This window comes from Phlebotomus papatasi, chromosome 2 (genome assembly GCF_024763615.1).
Source record: "Phlebotomus papatasi isolate M1 chromosome 2, Ppap_2.1, whole genome shotgun sequence".
NCBI lineage: Eukaryota > Metazoa > Arthropoda > Insecta > Diptera > Psychodidae > Phlebotomus > Phlebotomus papatasi.
Window position 1 is genome coordinate 49,353,388 of NC_077223.1, and position 18,919 is coordinate 49,372,306.

The following is an 18,919-nucleotide window of genomic DNA, read 5'->3' on the forward strand; positions in this document are numbered from 1 at the left end:
TTTTATTTTACGAGAAAATATCGGTGATATTTTTTAAATATCGCGCCTCCTATGACATGCTATAAAAATAGTTCAATCTGGCAACCCGAATTTTATTTTGATTTTGTTTATGGTGGCTCAGTATGCACAGTTTTGGTTTATCAAAGCAAAATACTTTTATTGATAAGAAATAACTGTATAATAATTTACTAATCAAGACTAAACGCATTGAAAATGAGTGGAGAAGAAGAGCAGAAACTTAGTTACGAACAATTAAAGGCGGAAGGTGAGACATTGTCCTGGCGCGATTCAAAATTTCTCTGATAACTTGATTTTTGTTTACTTTTGTGTGGCAGTTGAAAGAATGGAAAAACTACTGCCTCCTGGATTGGGATTGGACTCTATTTCTAAATCCAACGATGCCCTGCTTACTGAATATGCTACAGCTTGGATGAACAGTGGTGTGAAAACAATGGACAAAGCCTCACTAAATGAAGCCTTCTTGACTCGCCAGAGAGAACGGACGGAGAACACTCTGATTGAGGAAATGCTCACGATTGACATAGAATCTCTGGAGAGGGAATTGAAACAAGACAAGGATGATGTTGCAATGCTGGAAAAATTTTTGGATGGATTGGAAAATAAAACACCTGAGCAGATCAAGAAGGAACATCTATCACTAACCAAGCAATTAAATGATTACAAAGAGGTATTGTTTGCAGTAGAACTTACAAATTTTACATAACATATTTTTATGATTGATGTATGTATTTTAGAAAATCAACATAGGAGCACCAAACATAAATTTGATCGAATTGATCCAAAAATTGGAATTACTTGAGACACACTCCAGATCAAATAAGAAATAAATTGTAAGATGCAGTATTTATAGCTGTTCCAGCCCCCATTGTTAGGATCGTTCGACAAAGATAAGGCTTTTTTTTTCAACAATGAACATCGCAAATCATAATACATACTTATAAGAAGAAATACACTCTCGCGCCTTTATTAACTGATAAGCGGATGCGAATAAATACTTCTCCCGAGGCAAGAATTGTCCAGTAGATTATCAACTTTGCCACTGAATTGTTGTGTCTGTTGAAGCGTGTAATTTCGTTATCAATTTTCTGCCTGTTCACGCTTCTGTATAGGAGATGATACTTTTGTTTCTTACGACTTTACTGGGACTTTGCGTCTCTCCCATATTTGCCGCTGTTAGAGCTACCACGGAAAATGAAAACCCAATTATCGGTATTTTATCCCAAGAGATGTCATATTCATTGGAAAATCGCTATCCCGGAATGTACAAGAGCTTCATTGCTGCATCCTACGTTAAATTTGTGGAAGGGGGAGGAGCACGTGTTGTGCCGATATGGTAAGTTCAAAGAGAAAAGTCTTTATTTCTGATTCACAGCTATTGCTATTTGGTTAAAAAAATACCTCTAAGGAAGGATTACAATTCGCACTTACGCGATTTGAGTGGCATTTTAGATAGAGAATTTTATGCATTCAAAAAGTTTCTATCGAAGATTTTCCATGGATCCAGAGAATCCAAGTCAAAATTCCGAAAGGCAAAATCTCGAATTTTTAAAGGAGTAATATTATTCTTATTAATCGTATCGGAATACTTTTGAAGCTTCTTCCATGCTCCCGGAGTTTTTGGGCAGATGCGGTGCATTTATATTAGGTCCATTAGGTACGTTTTATCACAATGAAAATGTCTTTTCCTGAAATTCAGTTGCTTGCACTGGGCGGGACTCGAAATTACAATTCTAAGAGGTGAGTCAAAGATCTCATCCGCCCAAGACCCAATGGTCTTGCCCACTACGCAACTGAGATCCTAAAAGAGTCACACGAGGTCACGGGATTATGCACTTCAGGATTATGCATATACAGGGAGTTCCGCTTTCAAAGAAATTCTCGGTACCGAAAAATAGCCCACGAATTTACTCCAGTGACACAGAAAAATTGCATACCCACAGGAGAGGTCTAGTGTATGTAAAACATTTTCGGCGTCAATTTTTCAGACTATTTTCAGCGTCAACGGTTAATAAGAAATATTTTAAATTTACCGTGTGAAAAATAATTGCATACATTTAGGGACATTTCAAAAATTATTTTATAAATGACCTCCCATTAGTAGGCAATTCATATCAAATTCTTTTAATTTTAATCCGTTTTCACTTAAGCCGGATCTCCCTGTACACTGCTGGCAATAATCATAGCTCCACTTTTTCATACTGGAAAAACTTTGAAAAAAAAATCATTTGAAGGTATTTTCAAACCGATATGAAAAATTGCCATTTGAATTTCATACCGTTAGAACTGTGAGTTACTGTGATAGAATCTTTATCAAAATGGCGATTTTCGGGTGACAATAATTATAACTCCACTCAATAAGTTTGGCTCCAGGGTATTTATTTTCAATCAGTGAAGGCAAGTATCTTTTAGTAATTTAAATTAATAACTTTATTAAGCTAATTAGAATCATTTTTATAAAGTTCTTCACGAATTTTGCTGAAATTTTGTAAGGAAAATGTTTAATGAACAAAAATACACTGGTAAAAATAAAAGGATCAAATTGACCCTTTTCAACAAAAATGGTTCATATTTGACCCTTCGAAAGGTTCACTTGAATCTTTTGAAATTTTGTAGGGGAATGTAGGCAGCCTTCGCACATTTTTTCGTGCTTCATATTCAGATTTTTTTTTGAACAAACTGTAAAACGGGCAATGAATTGCACTACACCAAAAAGTTCTCTGATCTTTTAGGTTTCTATGCATGCCTAGTTCACTATCACAAAATTGTTGGTTTTTCCTGGACATGAAAATAAAAAAATATGACGATTTGTGCGATTCTTGGCTCCGGGGGCAGCGTTCACACGATGGGGGTTTGGGTTCGTCATTGTTTTTTTTTCTCGAAATAAATTTTATCTACAATTAAGAATTATTTTCCGATTGTTATACTATACCCCCGTGAAACCGTGGAAACTATCACTGCACTAAAAGAAGATCTTTAAAACACCTTTTTTCGAGTTTTCTGGAGCACTGTTTTTTCTTCCAAATGAATATCGAAAAATCGACTATTAACATGTTGACACGGTTCACACTGTCAATAACCGTCGTCTCATGGAGATGGGAAGGAGACTATACGCATGTCGAAGAGGAAATGACCATGAATGTCTCACTGTGGCTTATGAGGCTTTAGTGAGGTTATGATTTTCAAGCTGGAGTTGTCTGATGGATGTGCGAACGCTCACACATTCAGTGTTTGAAACCACACACAGTGTAGTATTTGCGAGTTTTCCGCCACTGTGAAAATAATTTCACTCCGATGCAAAAAATTATTACGTAAATATCATCTCAAGTATCCTCTTCATCCACTGTGTGAGTGATTTTTTTTAGAAATGAGTTTAACTATGAGAAATCAAATGAAATGTGCGCCATCAAAATTACCCATTTTGGGCCAATTTTCTATTTGTGATCCTAGCACCTAGAAAAGAAGGGCTTTGCTGCCTATTTTTACAATGAAGATAAGGTTCATAAATACTTAACTTATGGCTAAGAAATGCGGAACCAACGCATTGGAAATAAAGAGAAAATTCGCATCGTTCGAAAGCTCACACGTGCGAAGCCTGCCTACATTCCCCTATACACATTTATCACGATAGATTACATTTTATCGTAAATTTATTACTCCTATCATATTTATCTCATCTGAGTAAACACCAAAGATGACTTTTTCATTGTTTTTGTTCCTTTATTCCAGAGTTAAAAAGGTGTCAAAACAGTGACCCTTTTAAAGGATCATCAGTTACCAGTGTAAGGGATTAATTAAGGTCTTGAAATGGATGGAAATTGACAACCAAAAAATTCACGACAAGATCCTATCACCTTTCATCCGAATTTGCCCATATAGCCAACATATATGCATTTTAAGCCACTCCCAGGGATAAAACTCTTCTTTTGTTAGAGGCAAAAGGGTGCAATTTTCCGTGTTATAGTCGAAAAAAAAACAAGTTTTCTACCGAAATTTGATGTAAAACAATGCTGACTGCTTAGTCTCATCATGTCCTGTTGATTTGGTCGCAAACCAGAATTCCAAGTGACTAAGGGGGTCATTAGAATTCGAACAAAAATTATCAAAAAGAAGCTTTTTGCAGTTTAATGAACAGAAGGTGTTTTGCCTAATTTAAGTGGTACAAAAGTTTTTTTTTTTTTTTGAATAAAAAAATTGATAGGTCTTGTCTTAATTTGTTTTCTGTCTGAAAAAATAATTTTAAACCACCTTAAAATGATTTTTTTTAATTTTTTTTTCCAAAAAAAATTTTTTTTTCAAAGTTTTTCCAGTATGAAAAAGTGGAGCTATGATTATTGCCAGCAGTGTATCATTATGCATGTTTGCCTATAATTTGGAGCTAATTTGTAAATTAATATTTGAAATAACCCTAATGGCCTCTACACACTAGAGAAATTTATGTCCACATTGAAGAGTTTTTCGTACACAAGCGTAGGAAAACTGCTTCAATATGGACATATAAATTTCTCTAGTGTGTAGAGGCCATAAGATTGGATTATTAAGGGCAAATGATCAATTACATTCTGAAAAACTAATAACTCCCCAATAACATTAATTGCTATTTAGGATTTTAAGACTTTAGGGAACTGGGCTAAGCTTCTAGTCTGAAGAGACCGCTTTAAAGACAGGAAAACACAAAAATTCTTCGCCTTTGTCCTGAAACGAGACCATAAGTGTATGCAAAAAAAGTTACGGGGTAAAATTGAAATGCACTTCTTATGAACCCTTGACTTGATTTTCTGTGTTTTGATGAATTATTCCATACGCATACATTATCCTCCGCGTAATTTCGTCTCTTCCAGGATTTTGACCATTAGGCATTTTGGAATTTTGCACTTTGACTTTCGGGATTTTGCCCGGCACCGATTTTTCAAACCTTTGTTTGCCGTTAAGTGACTTTTTCCATATTTTCTTAAAAAAAAAGATAGTAAAAAGTACCATTTTTACATAATATACGCTGCTCACATCTCAAATAAAGTTAATAAAACAATAAACGAGTACAAGAATCAATTTTTTTTTAATAGATAAAAGTATTCTACCTTCGAACGTTCATACCTTCGAATAATGTAAATTCTTTTATTTTTTCTAACACATAATTGAAGAGCTCAGAGCAAAAAAACGCTATTTTAATAGGGAAATGCATACGACTTAGAGTTTTTTTTGCTCCGAGCGCCTCAATTTTATTACATAATTATCAATAATTGATAATAAGCTAACTAATACTCCCTCTGTCCCAAAAAGGTCGTACTTCTTTCATATAAATATAACTATAGCAAATGTACGACTTTTTTCGAGACGGAGGGAGTAGAGGAATATTGGCATGGTTCGTACAGAGTAAACCTTCAAACAACGCAAATTTTCTCTTTGTTTACAAAGAGCTACTTGGTCATTTCTTAGCCATAAGATGGATAATTATTAAACTCATGAGACACGATGAGAAATAGTAAGTCAGCTCTTTGCAAACAAAGAAAAAATTCACATCGTATGAAGGTTCACTCTGTGCGAACCATACCCACATTCCCCTAATTTAATAAGAATGAGCAAGTCTCTTTTAGAAGAAATAAAAGAAAATTCACATTATTCGAAGACATGAAACGCTGGAAGGGAGATTACTTTCATCGCTTTCATCTATCATTTAAAACCGTTTATCATTACTTCGTTTTCATTAATATGCAAAGCGATATTAATAAGAAATCATTATCTTACATAAATATAAAAAACCAAATTTGTGGACAGATCCGGCGTTTAGAGGTGAAAGTCTCGGTAATGAACAATATTGTTCAATGATTGGAAATTACAAGGGGACAACGGACAACCCATTTTCACCTTTTTTTTTCAAGAAATAGCACGATATTCTCTAGACAGACTTACGGCTTAAGCCGAGAGAACGTACTTGATATAATTTAATTAAGTAATTAATTAAGTACTAAATTACTTAGCCAGGGGGAGGTGTGGATACTTTGAGCTGTGGGGCTACATTGATATCTGATTTTTTCGTCTATTTCTAAAAGAAGTTGGTCCTTACAATTGTTTTATTTAGATCTACAATAATTATTATGTCTATCCAAATTACATCATGTTAAAATCCAGTTTTCCTAGAGCTCAGAAATATGCGAAAAAATCGTATAACAATGTAGCCCCACCTCCCCCTATTTATTTCTTTTCTATTCAAATCAATTCAATTTTATATAATGTCTCCTCAATTATGCTTTTTTGTACTACTACCGATCTACTATTACCGCTAAACCGTAGAAACCACGATTCGATTTTATGGAATTTTCGTGATCTGAAAAGTATACCGGAACTATTAGTATTTATAACTTTTCAAAAATGCTTTTTTTCTCGAATTGACTTTATGTAATTCTAAATTATGAGAAATCTTCCTAAAATAAGGATGATAAGAGATTAACTTGCTTCAGTTAGTCCTCTGTTTCACAAAAATATGAACGATAAATCTATTTTGTGCTCCTAGACCTTAATTACGCGCAAGTAATCAATAAAGGGTAAAATAAAAAAAAATTAAAAAAGCAATGTAATGACTCTCTAAATTTTTTTTTTAATTTTCTTTCTAAGTGCACTAAATTCTTTTGATTAAAATCTCAAAATAGCAATAAACTGAGGTAGCCCCTTGTAATTTTCAAAGAGCAATATGTTATTTTATCATCAGTTAGCTAATTTAAAAGCCTACTTTGATATCTCAATCTACGATTTATTTTATTTTATTTTATTTTAATCTTCAATGTTCTTAAAAAATCCAATATAGTTTTTACTCTCTTCTTTATCAAGAGAAGCTGCTTTTTAATTAACCATCCGAATTCGCCGCAGAAGAATCACAGTTACCATATACCAATTTACTTCCTTATCAAATTGATTCATTGTGGTAATCTGTAATCGTCTCCAAGACTTTTTCAAGTATTTGCGTTATCATAATCTTAATTGCGAGTCATGCAATAAAACTGTCTTCAAACCCACGAAATTGACCAATTATTTGGTCAAAAATCTTATCTGTTTTTCAATCTGAATAACATAATTAATTATCCATTCAACTTTTTCTGTTCATCTTGGAAACAAGCAATTACAGAGAAGACTGAAACTGATCTACAGAATAGATCCTAAACTCAACTGAAACTATTTCAGGACATTTACACTCTTACAGTATTTTTAGTTCGTTTTGGTAGTGGATCAAGTAAAATAAGGATATGAACCAGGTGAATTTCCTTTGGATGCGTCAGGGGGGGGGGGGTGGTAATCTTTTCGTTAAACGACAAAAGCGACGAATTTTTGGAGCGGTCTTCAGACTAGAACTAGAAGCTTAGCCCAGTTCCCTAATGTCTTAAAATCCTAAATAGCAAATTAATTTTATAGGGGCGGGGAGGGGGGGTTATTGATTTTTCAGAATGTAATTGATCATTTGCCCTTAATAAAATTCAATCTTAAGTCCAAATTTTCCAAAAATTCTTTACTAAGAAATTTAAGAAGTAAGCTATGGCTAAAGTGGTTTTTGGACTAGAGGTTTAGACCAGTTCCTCAAAGTTTCAAAATCCTAAATTAGCAACCTATTTTTTTTTTTGATTTTTAAGAAACTAATAGATCATTTGCCTTTAATAATTCAATCCTAAGTAAAATTTTTCCAGAAAATCCTGACTGATAAGAAATTATAGCAGTTAAGCGAGTTAAGCCATATGGCTAATTCGGGCTTCAGACCCAATACCGGTTTCAGACTGGAGGTTTAGTCCAGTTCCCGAAAGCCTCAAAAATCTAAATAACAAACAATTTTGTTGTTTTCTCGAAATCTAATGGATAATTTCCCCTTAATAAACCCAGAGCAACAATTACCTGAAAAATCTTGCCTAATAAGGAATTAGAGGATTTAAGCCATACGGCTAAGCCCTAGGTCTGAAGCCCGCATAAGTCTTAACAAAATGGCTTAACTGCTCTTATTTCTAATCAATCACGATTTTTTGGAAAAATTTAACTTAGGCTTGGATTTTTAAAGATAAATTACCAATTAGGTTCTCAAAAAGCAACAAAATTGCTTGCTATTTGGGATTTTGAAACCTTCGGGAACTCTGCTAAACCTCTAGTCTGAAGATCGCATAAGCCTTAGGTCTGAAACCCGTATAAGTCTTATACAGGCTTCAGACCTAAGACCGTCTTCAGACTAGACATTTAGCCTAGTTTCCGAAGGTCTCAAAATCCTAAATAGCAATCAGTTTAATTTGTTCTTCTAATTCAAATAGATTAATTCCCTTTAATAGTCCATTTCTAAGTCAAAATTTCCCAAAAATTTTCGACTGATAATAATATAGAAAGTTAAGCCTTATGGCTAAGACTTAGGTCTGAAGTCCATTTAAGGCTTCGCCATATGGCTTAACTCTTCTAATTTCTTTTCAATCCAGATTTTTTGGAAAATTATCACTTAAGATTGGACAATATCGGCAAATGAAACATTATGTTATGAAAAACCAATTAAATTGGGTGCTATTTTGAATTTTGAGATCACCGGGAACTAGCCTAAGCCGTCTGAAGCCGGCCTTAGGCCTAAAGCCCGTATAAAAGATTATACGCTCTGACGCTTTTGAAGGAGTTCATCTTTTTAATTTATTTGAATTTCTAGTTCTCCAATGAGTTATTCTCCATTTGCAGGATTGACAAACCCAGAGAATACTATGAAGATATTATGATGAAAATTAATGGAGTACTCTTTCCTGGTGGTGCAACATGGTTTAATGTGACGAATGGATACTCTGAAGCTGCTGAACATATTTATGCCATTGCAACAGAAATGAATGATCATGGAGACTACTTTCCATTGTGGGGCACATGCTTAGGCTTCGAATTACTGACTTACTTGTCTGCCAATGGACGTGAGCATCGTGCCCATTGTAGCTCACAAAAACAACCCTTACCGCTGGACTTTAAGCAAAATTATCTGACGAGCCGGATGTTTTCTAAGGCATCAAATCGTGTATTGGATATTCTAGCTACTCAACCAGTTACACCAAATTTCCATCAATTTTGCGTAACTGAACAGAACCTTACTGACTACGGCATTGCTGATGAATGGCGTGTTATGTCGGACAACAAAGACTGGGATGGATTTACATTTATCTCAACTCTTGAGCACACAAAGTATCCATTCTACGGTATTCAGTTTCATCCAGAGAAGAATATGTACGAATGGATTTACAATAACAACATCTCACACACTCCTGAAGCCATCCTGGCAGCTCAATATTTTGCTCAGTTTTTCGTGGATGAAACTCGACGAAGTTCACATGCATTTGCCAATCATTCTGACGAAAATAACCACATGATCTACAACTTTGAGGCTACTTTCACCGGAATGCTAGGCTCCAGCTACGAGCAGTGCTATTTATTTCACGAAGATGTAGATTACGTCACAGTCAAAGACGCTCCAGGTGAAGCTTCAAGCATGTTTCCGCAAAAATTTGCAATCCTTTTTGGATCAGTTCTAATGCACGCAGTTTATTTTATCATTGCATGAAAAAATTAACCAGCATGCTGCTAATGCCGATTTTTCTGGACCACTAAGAATATTAACAACGCAAAAAGTATTAATTTCCAAAAAAAAAATTAATAAAATTTTATTTTCGAGATTCTGCATGACGATAATCTTTTTTCTATTTTGTGCTGAATTTTTTGAAATTTTTATTTTCCTAATTCTTGTTATAATTTTTCAGACATTTCAGTAAATCTTGTTAAAAGAAGTATCAAACCCAGAATCGGAAAGATTCAAAAGAAACCTAGAAGGAATTTCATTCGCAACAAAGGTAAGTTTTATGAAAAATAAACTCCAAAAATTATCTAAAATATTTAATATTTTAATATCCACTTCTAGCTCACCGCAGAAACCAAAAGTTTTGAACTTTATTCCCCGCAGGTCCACCGTTTATTCTTTTTTTTTATTATTAATTTCAATTTTCTACTAATATCTTTAAATAAGATTCTGCAGTAATTATCATTTTTTATTGACTAATCCTATATGCAAAATAAATATAAATTTCAACATGTTAATAAATGGATCTTTTTTTTATCTAAAATTAGAACAAATTGCTTTTAAATTACACTTCTTTTTGACTTAATTTCTTATCACATAATGTTGAGAAGATTAAAATAACAATTATGAACTAGAACCAGGTAATCACACTAACTACAATAGTACCTGCTTTCATTTACCAAATTTAGAACGATATTGTAAGAAAAATTCCACACCATATTTTTCCTGTTTTTTTTTTTTAATGATTACCTGGTGCAACTGTGACAAATATTTTCCCTTTTCAATGTATAAAAAAAAAATATTTGGAATGTTGTCAAAAAAAAATTACCTTTCGTAGTTGAGTGTTTACAAAAGTTAAGACAAAAACGTAAAAGCATCACTTTCTAGTCCTTAAGACTCAATCAATTAAGTCATTTGATGATTTCCACTTAAATCAGCCAAGATTCTCTGTCGTTCGTTGGCTTGGAATCTTTCCATAATCTTGGCTACAATTAGCGAAGGGGGTGTATGAGGATTACCTGAGAAAAAAAATAAATTCTTAAAAGAATAAATTTAGTAATGAATTTTAAAAATCGTGTTTAGGATGGCTTACTACACTTTTGGTCACCTTAACTTTATTTTTTTAGCCCAATTAACATTACTTCATAATGATTTTTAAAAAAAATCGTACCGGCTTTCTTTCACAGCAGTAATATCGAGAGTAATATTCTATAAACAAAGATGAACGTTTTTTTTTTGTCAAAGTGGCCAAAAATTGTAGACTGGCGCCAAAGTAGTCCTTTCGCCCTATTATTCCCACTTACACGTTGCATTGCAATACAAAAATTTCCTACATAGGTATAACATTCAACATGCATAATACGAAATCAAAAATCAATGCAATATTATGTATTTCAAATTAAAAATTATGAATTAAATTTAATGCCTCTGGGCTCTGGCATACCTTTTCCTGGTATAAATGTTTTGCCGGAACCATTACGTTCATGCTTGATTCAAAGAAAAATACTTATCCTCTTCACAGAGTGTGCAAAAAGTAGGAAAAAGTGCGCTACCTTCGGACGCTAGTCCCCGGCGAGTGGCCTTCAAAGTTGAAGCCAATTTCTTACTTTCACATACAAATGCGTATGGGAATTTTTCTGCACTCGTGATCGTTATGCTAAATATTTAAAAAGTGAGAAGTGTTTCCGTATTATAAAATACTTTTCCGTATGGAGGAATAAATATACTAAATTTTTGTTTAAATAATTTTTTTTCCTTGGAACACTGTCAGCTGTGTCCGAGATCAATTTAGGAATTGGCTTCAAATAGCTCCATGTAAAAAGGCCAACTTGCCAGGCGCTTGTTCGGACGGCTTAAGCTTCGAACAAGTGAATTTATTTTTTCTATGTTTTTAATGAACCCTGAGGATCAACGGCGTACCCAGGATTTCAGTTACGGGGGGGGGGCTAAATCTCAAATTTTGTTGGCGAGGGGGGCGGGTTACATAAATTTTATTTTGAAAAAAAAAACGGAAAAAATAAAATGGGATAAAGTATCTATAAATAAGCTGGTCCTACTTTTCACCATAGATTAGCCTATGCCGCCTATGCCCAATTTGTAGGTATTGGCAAGGAACGATCGTCAGTGTTCCTCGGACCAGTACATCGTCTCCCATATTATTGTCCAAAAATAAAATTAATTTTTAGGAATTATTCGCTACTTTTTACCAATAAACAACATTATGTAAGGCATTCCGTTTAGTTCATATTTAATCTACATATATAGAACCAACTATCCGAGAAACACTGGACTAAGTCCCTTCCGATCCGTAAAACACAGTGCATTTTTACTATCACACCTATCTTTATTCATTTCTGATAATAAACGCGCAAATTTCGATATGGTAAAATGGGTAAAATGAATCACTGATATACCAATTAGCATATACAAAAACATCAAATATTGTTTTGGAGCTTACCTATATATTTTTTAACTTAATATGGAGCATTGGTCTTAACATTTCGTTTCGTCATACCCATCAAGGCAAAAATGACTATCAGTCTATCTAGAGAATTAATGGTATGCTTCTGAAAATTTCCAGCTTTAATATTTCTATTTAACGAAAATTTACTTAATGCGTTACGAGGGCCTAAAAGACTAAACAGCTGAATAATTTTTTTCCAAAGTTCTCTTCCAGCATAATAAAAAAAAAAATTAATTCCAGTTCTTAGGCAAAAAAAGAACATCATTTAAACTATATTTTCTGATCAAATCAAAAATTTTCAAAATTCAGTCAATTGGGCCATGTTATCTGATATTAACAACGCAAATATTTTCTGTTAGGTAATGAATTAAACTAGTCCTCGAACGAAGGATTTTATGTTTACTTGATCATAACTTATTCTATAAGACGAAACGTGGTTTAAAATACGTCAAAAATTATATTCTTATAGAATATTCTTCCAAAAATTCAAATTTCATTTCTTTCAAAAATTCTTCGTTCAAGGACGCGACACCAATAGGGATAAGCGTTTGAAAATTAAAATGATGATGATGACCAAGGTTTCGTTTAATTCAATAGATAACAGGAAATATTTGGTTTTTGGATTTCGGATCTCTGAATTCCGAAAATCAGATCCCTACATTTGAATTTTTAAAAGAAAATTTCAGAACATATAGGGGAGACTGGGGCAAAACTTGTCAAAAAGCATATTTAGAAAACTTAAACGTTTTATAATGAGCATATTCTTATAGGAAATTTACTGCTCTACAACATTGCAGAAGACTATTTTCGTCTACCTCGAAAAAAATGTGATTTTCGAATCATTTTCTAAAAGTCGGTTTTGTGGAGAATCTCAAAATTGCTGGGGCAAATTTTGTCAGTCTTCGGATAATTTGTGACTTTCGCAAACGTTAAAAATATAAAATAAACATACTTTAATAGGAAATTTATTGCTCTACAACTTAGTCGAAGATAATTTTTCTCTATCTTAACGAAAAATGTGCTTAAATTGAGCAAATCAGTATTGATATTTTCTGTAAGCCAAATATTCCAAAAATACGGCTCAAAATTTCATTATTTTTTATTTTACATAATTGTTCCTCGAATCCCTTGAAACTTTCTAAGTTTAAGAAGGTTCATGAAGGCTATCTATAATAAAAATTTCAAGCCTCAGTCTCTTTTATTTTAGTATACTGCCTGCAATCTTTGCCTTTAGACTTTTTTAAATTTTTGAATGTAGTACAGTGGCGGCAACAGCTTTGCCCTGCCCTCCCCCCATGCGGCTTTTAATTGTTTCTGAGTTTTTATAAGCTCATTTTTGTAATGATACTGTACAGACGAGCAGTAAAACATCAAGTTTGAGAAGTGACTAAATTTACAACTTTAAAAGCAGTAGAATTTCCATGAAGGTTTCGATCTTTATGGATAGAAAAATTAAATCCATTTTTGGAAAGATTTGTACTTTTTACTGATCAAACTTAATTTTTTGCTGACCAAATATATTTTTTTACTTCTCATTTGTTTTTGTCTTCTTTGACGCTTCTAGGGGGGCAGCTGCCCCCCCTGCCCCTAGCTGGGTACGCCCATACTCTATGTTTGTTTCATAGATTTGGAAAAAGCTATGACCGAGTACCGAGAGAACAACTTTGGGATGTACTGCACGAGTACGGACCGGATGAGGAATTAGTGGGATAGTCATTTTACAGAGACTGTAGTAGCTGTTTCGTGTAAACGGATCCAAGTCGGAAGATTTTCAGGTGGGTGTTGGACTGCGCCAGGGTTGTGTTCTATCACCATTGTTGTTCATACTATTACATGGACAAGATTATGGAACGCAGTCGGGGGCGGGATGCGATTCGTATCGGGGATTTCAGGGTGAGCCATCTCCTCTATGCAGATGATTTGGTTCTTTTTGGATCTTCCGAAGAAGAGCTTCAGCGCATACTTGACCGATTTGTAAATGTTTTGTGTTGAAACAGGTATGAAGGTGAAGGGAGTAAATCAGAGGTAATGGTGATTTCGCTCCGACCTGTAAATTGCAGTCTACATGTTAGCGGAGTCTGATTGAATACAGATGGAGAAGTTCAAGTATTTCAGGGTGTTATTCACGAGTGATGGTAGGTTCCTCACCGAACTATCGTCGCAAATCGATCAAGCTTCTGCAGTAATGAGGGAGCTTGGCGGAAGCGTGGTGAAGAAAGGCGGGCTTAGCCATTCGGTTAAGATACCGGTTTTCAAACCAGAGGGCAAATTTTTGAAAATCTCACTCGCACCTGTGAGCTCTTTAGTGGCCGAGAGAAATCAGCTCGCACACCGCACAATATAAAGTTCAAAGTAACTCAAATTGATGGAAATTGAAATGCCGATTATTATTATTAAAACTTTACATATAAATTGAGGATAAGGATTTTACAGCTAAAAGGGAAATTTATAAAATTAAGAAGATTAATCTTGCTCACTTAATGCGAAATAAAATAAATTACCAGAGGAAAAAGGAATAGACCTAAAGGACATCCTGTAGCGAATCCTTCTACCAAATCTTTTTATATCCTTTATTCTTTTTACTGGATTTCTTGAATTTTCGAAACCAAAAGTTCTTAACGAAATTGTTTAATTTTAAATGTATTAGTCTCAGTCTCAATCGAAGGGAGACTGGGGCAAAAAGTCACAAATTGAAATTTTGAAAATTCAATATCTTCCAAGATAAAAGACATAGCGGCTCAAAATTTTTTTCATAGATGTCCTCTATAGATCTTCTTCAAAGTCGTAAGTTTCTTAGAATTCGAACAAGGAATTCAGAAAATAAAAAATATTGAAATTTTTAGCCCTAATTTTAAAATGTTTTCCTTACAACAGATATCAATTTTGACCTACTTATTTCCCAAAATTGATGCACTCGCACTGGTAAATATTTCCTAAATGATTTGGACTCTTTGAATACGAAATCACTATCTATTTTAAAATTTTACAAAGGTTCTTTTCACCAGAAATCCTTTTATTAAAAATGGCCACTTGGGGTAAAAAGTAACAAAAGGTATGGAGCAAAAAGTAACATAGATCGAAGCAATTTCTGATGTCTCACTGCGAAAAAAAACGTCATTTCCATGTTTCGCCGCTATTTGCTCGCATTGGTCAAACGATTACTAGTCTCTTGTGTGTTTTTTTCTAAAATAGCTTGAAAAGCACTTTTCTCGTTCAGATAGAGAAAACTGTGTTTTAAAAAGCTATAGAGGAATAAATTTTCTATAAAAATAATATTTTTATAGAAATTTTATATTTTTTTTTAATTTACGAAAGCCCGTAATAAAGCAAATCTAAATATGATAATATCCCATACCCGGAACTATTTGCCCCAGTATTTTTGAGAATGGTCACAAAATTACGTTTTATAAAACGGCTCGATAAATGTATTTCCTTACAAAATAGAGGAAAATGACTTTTACAAAGTTGTAGAGCAGTAAATTTCCTATAAAGCTGCACTAATTAGAAATTTCTGGGGCGCTACGGTAGCTTGTAAAAAAATAAAATAACCGTTTTGTGACTTTTGCCCCAGTCTCCCTTAATGTATCGATAAAGTACAGGTAATTGATTTAATTTAATAATTATTTTATTGCACGAATTCCCACGGAGAAAGCAGTATTATATATATATACATACATATATATATATATAAAATGTAAACCCCCGAATTCTGCCAATTCAAATGATAAATGAATTTCATTAAACAACTCAAACCCAAACAACCTATATTATGCATAATATTACATTACTAAGATTACTAAGTAAAGAGATTTCATTCAAAAATCAATTAATTGCATTTACGAACTCACGAAAATTACAGAATTTTCCTAGAAGTGAATCTTTCGTCCTTAATCACTTATGACCGAAAAAATTCGCTATTTTGAATTTTTGAAAATCGAAATTCTACCATACACTCGGAGGCTCAATCTCTCAACCGCGCTTATCACATTCGGGATTTTTTTTTTAAATATCTTGAAATTTCCAAACCGGCTGCATCAGTCTCAATTGGCTATGAATCGGTAAAGTATACACGTAAATGATTTACCTTCCTCGAATTTACTTTTTTATTTGTCTTTATGTGCATTTCGTAACCAATGGATAAATTGTGGCAATTATTTCATAATGGTTTCATATAATTATATTTGCTTGTGTTAATTAAATGAAATCGATATCCCAACTAATATTGGGCATTAATTCCTTTTAGTTCTCACAACTAATACAAATAAATGGACCTATATTTTCATAAAGTTCTGACAACTTTTCCAATGGTAAAGAGTGGTTTTTTACTAATGCGTTGAAGTTTTTTCGAGCTATATAGTAACCACAACTAATATGATATAGTTATTACAGTCAATAAGATGGGTATCAACCACATTTATTTAGTTATTGGAACTAATATGTTATAGTACTCGTTACTAATCTAATTTAGTTATGATAACTAAATGAAAAAGATACTGTAACTAGTATTGGTCAACTATTTCATTTAGTTACCCTAGCTAAATATATGGATGGGTCTATGCTTACTATATTTTATAATTTCCATAACTGTATATGAGGTAGTTGGGACTAAATTTTTCCAAGTCGAAGCGATATTATGTTATTATTAAAAAAATATTATCACTTAACAGATTCTTTTTTCAACGCAGCATGCAAGGTAGGTCACAACCCAAAATTATTTTAAAATAAATTTAGCTTACAAAGTTTACCAAAACAAAAAAAACTTTTCCTGACTATTTGCGAAAACGGTAAGGAAAAGAGGAGCACCTTTGAATAGGGGCTGCTTTAAAATTGGGCTTTCTCACCTATTTTTAAATGAAACTAGATCTTATCATAATATAATTTAGCTCCATAAGTCATTTGTGAAGCTAAAATACATAACGATAACACTGAGAAAAAAGGGGTGCGATTAACTTTTTTTCCTCATAGCTTTAACACTTTTTAGGTGTAAAAATATATCAACATTTTTTTATTGTTATTTTTACACCTTTTTAAGAGTGAAAATAACATGAAAAAGGGTAACTTTAACCCCTAATACACCTTAAAAGCATAATATTTACACCGATTTCTGATCAATACTGCAGGATAAAATTAACATTTCCGGAATGTTATTTTAACTTTTTCGGATTTCTCTCAATGGAAGTTCCAGTTTCATTTAAATTTCATTTAATTTCTGCCTCAATTCAAAGGTGCCCTCCTTTCCTTTAATTGAATAATAATAATATGAGAAGGCATGCTAAATCGAATGCAATGATATGGTTTTTTTTTTAAACTTAAACAAACAAAAAAGACAAGCAACATCAACGCACAATACAAATAAAATGTTATAAAAATTCAATAGTAATGAAAATACCCTCTTATTAGTCTTCTCTGACTGCACCTGAACCACGACATTAATACTGAATTTTTTAGTGCTCCACCCCCAAATCTTTTAAATTATTTAGTTTGATGATGATGATGAAATCTCTGCAGAATTTTTGATTTTTCATAGTCTGCACGAGTGAAAAGAGAAAAGAAAAAAACCAACTGAGATTATCTCAATGTGTAAATTATGTCCAAGTACCATAGTGAATAGAGTTAGATTGTTGATTTAATTTAGAATTTTTAAGATTATTTTTTTTATCAATCAATTTGATACTTACCGACTAAACCACGATATCCCAAAACACTATGATCGTGCAAATGATTGGCCAGTTGTTGTTGCTTTAGGAAGGCATCAGTGTCAATTCCACGTACTTGGGATGGTTTGAGAAATCTCTTAGGAATTCTCGATAGAATATCTTCCGATTGCACTGGACCAAATCCTAGATTTATGAGAATTGTTTCTGCATCAGGTTTTCGAGCTTCCAATAAACTTTCAACACTAGAACATCGACTGGAATCGGACTGAAAAATTTTATTAAAAATTTATTATTATTATTAGGGTCATTTGCCTAAAGCGAGACAGTTTGGAAAGTTGGACAAAGGCGTGTGGAATGTGAGACACCTCCTTAAAAACTTGATAATAAATCAATTAAATATTTAAATTTTCGATAAAAAGATTATTAAACTTAATTTTATGATTATTTCAGAAGTTAAAAATGCAAAAATCGATATAAAACAATCAAAGGGTAGTTGCTAGGAAAATATCAAAGTGTTTTGTTTGATTTTTCGGCATAATTTGTGAAATATTGTTAAGTCCGTAGTGAAAATCGAAGGACATACATCCATTTAAAAGGTGAATAAAAAATATTTGTGAAATATTACATTTAAAAAGGATAGAAAAGTGATTTAATTTCGTGTTGCATTCAAAACAAGTTTTATGAAATCTTGGACAAGTTGATTTTGTGAATGAATTTGGTGATTTTGTGCAGTGAAATCATGGTAACAAGAACGACAAAGATCCTTAAGTATCCGGAGAAATAGTTGCAACCGCAGTTAGCAGCTGATAAGGAGAAAATCTCCTGGAAAAGGCTGAAAAGATTTCCTGATTCCGAAGACCACTTTTTCTGATAGAGTGGGTATTAAATATCGCAAAAACTCTTGGAGAAAGACAAATTAGGAGCCTCTACAGAAGTCCCAAAGCAAGTGGATAAGGATTTGGGCGGATGGGGAATTAAAATGTGCTAAAAATTGCATCCGCTTTAAAGCTATAACTGCTGGACAGCACGAGGCGTCTGTGAAATTTATAGAACCTCTTTTTGGTTGGACGTCCAGAAAGTTCTTGGTAATTAGCGTTCCTCAACTGTTACCCGGACATAAAGGAGGGATTAGCATAACCATCAAATGTGCAAGTATACAGAGAAACCCCTCAACATTTGATTTTCTACATATTTTGTATAATATTTTGTCATTAATATCAC

The 18,919-nt window shown here is 33.3% G+C and overlaps 2 protein-coding genes across 4 annotated transcripts in view; one reads left to right on the plus strand and one right to left on the minus strand.

Annotated features, from left to right (window-relative positions):
- Positions 1-10,099, plus strand: LOC129801550 (gamma-glutamyl hydrolase A-like). The gene is made up of 6 exons (XM_055846762.1): positions 1-265; positions 336-688; positions 756-1,354; positions 8,704-9,479; positions 9,762-9,851; positions 9,920-10,099. Exons 3-6 carry the CDS (start codon positions 1,134-1,136, stop codon positions 9,943-9,945), a joined length of 1,113 nt encoding a protein of 370 aa, XP_055702737.1. The 5' UTR covers positions 1-265; positions 336-688; positions 756-1,133; the 3' UTR covers positions 9,946-10,099.
- The window catches only part of LOC129801526 (uncharacterized), a 20,000-nt gene continuing 11,109 nt past the window's right edge, over positions 10,029-18,919 (minus strand). For 2 of the 3 annotated variants that reach the window (XM_055846694.1, XM_055846693.1), the window contains exons 3-4: positions 17,720-17,963; positions 10,029-10,596 (exon numbers count right to left, since the gene is read on the minus strand). In XM_055846694.1, the coding sequence (XP_055702669.1) occupies positions 10,484-10,596; positions 17,720-17,963 (357 nt within the window). In that variant the 3' untranslated portion in view covers positions 10,029-10,483. Of the gene's footprint in view, positions 10,597-17,430; positions 17,570-17,719; positions 17,964-18,919 lie in introns of all 3 variants that reach the window. The other variant, XR_008751704.1, reaches the window with a different exon arrangement.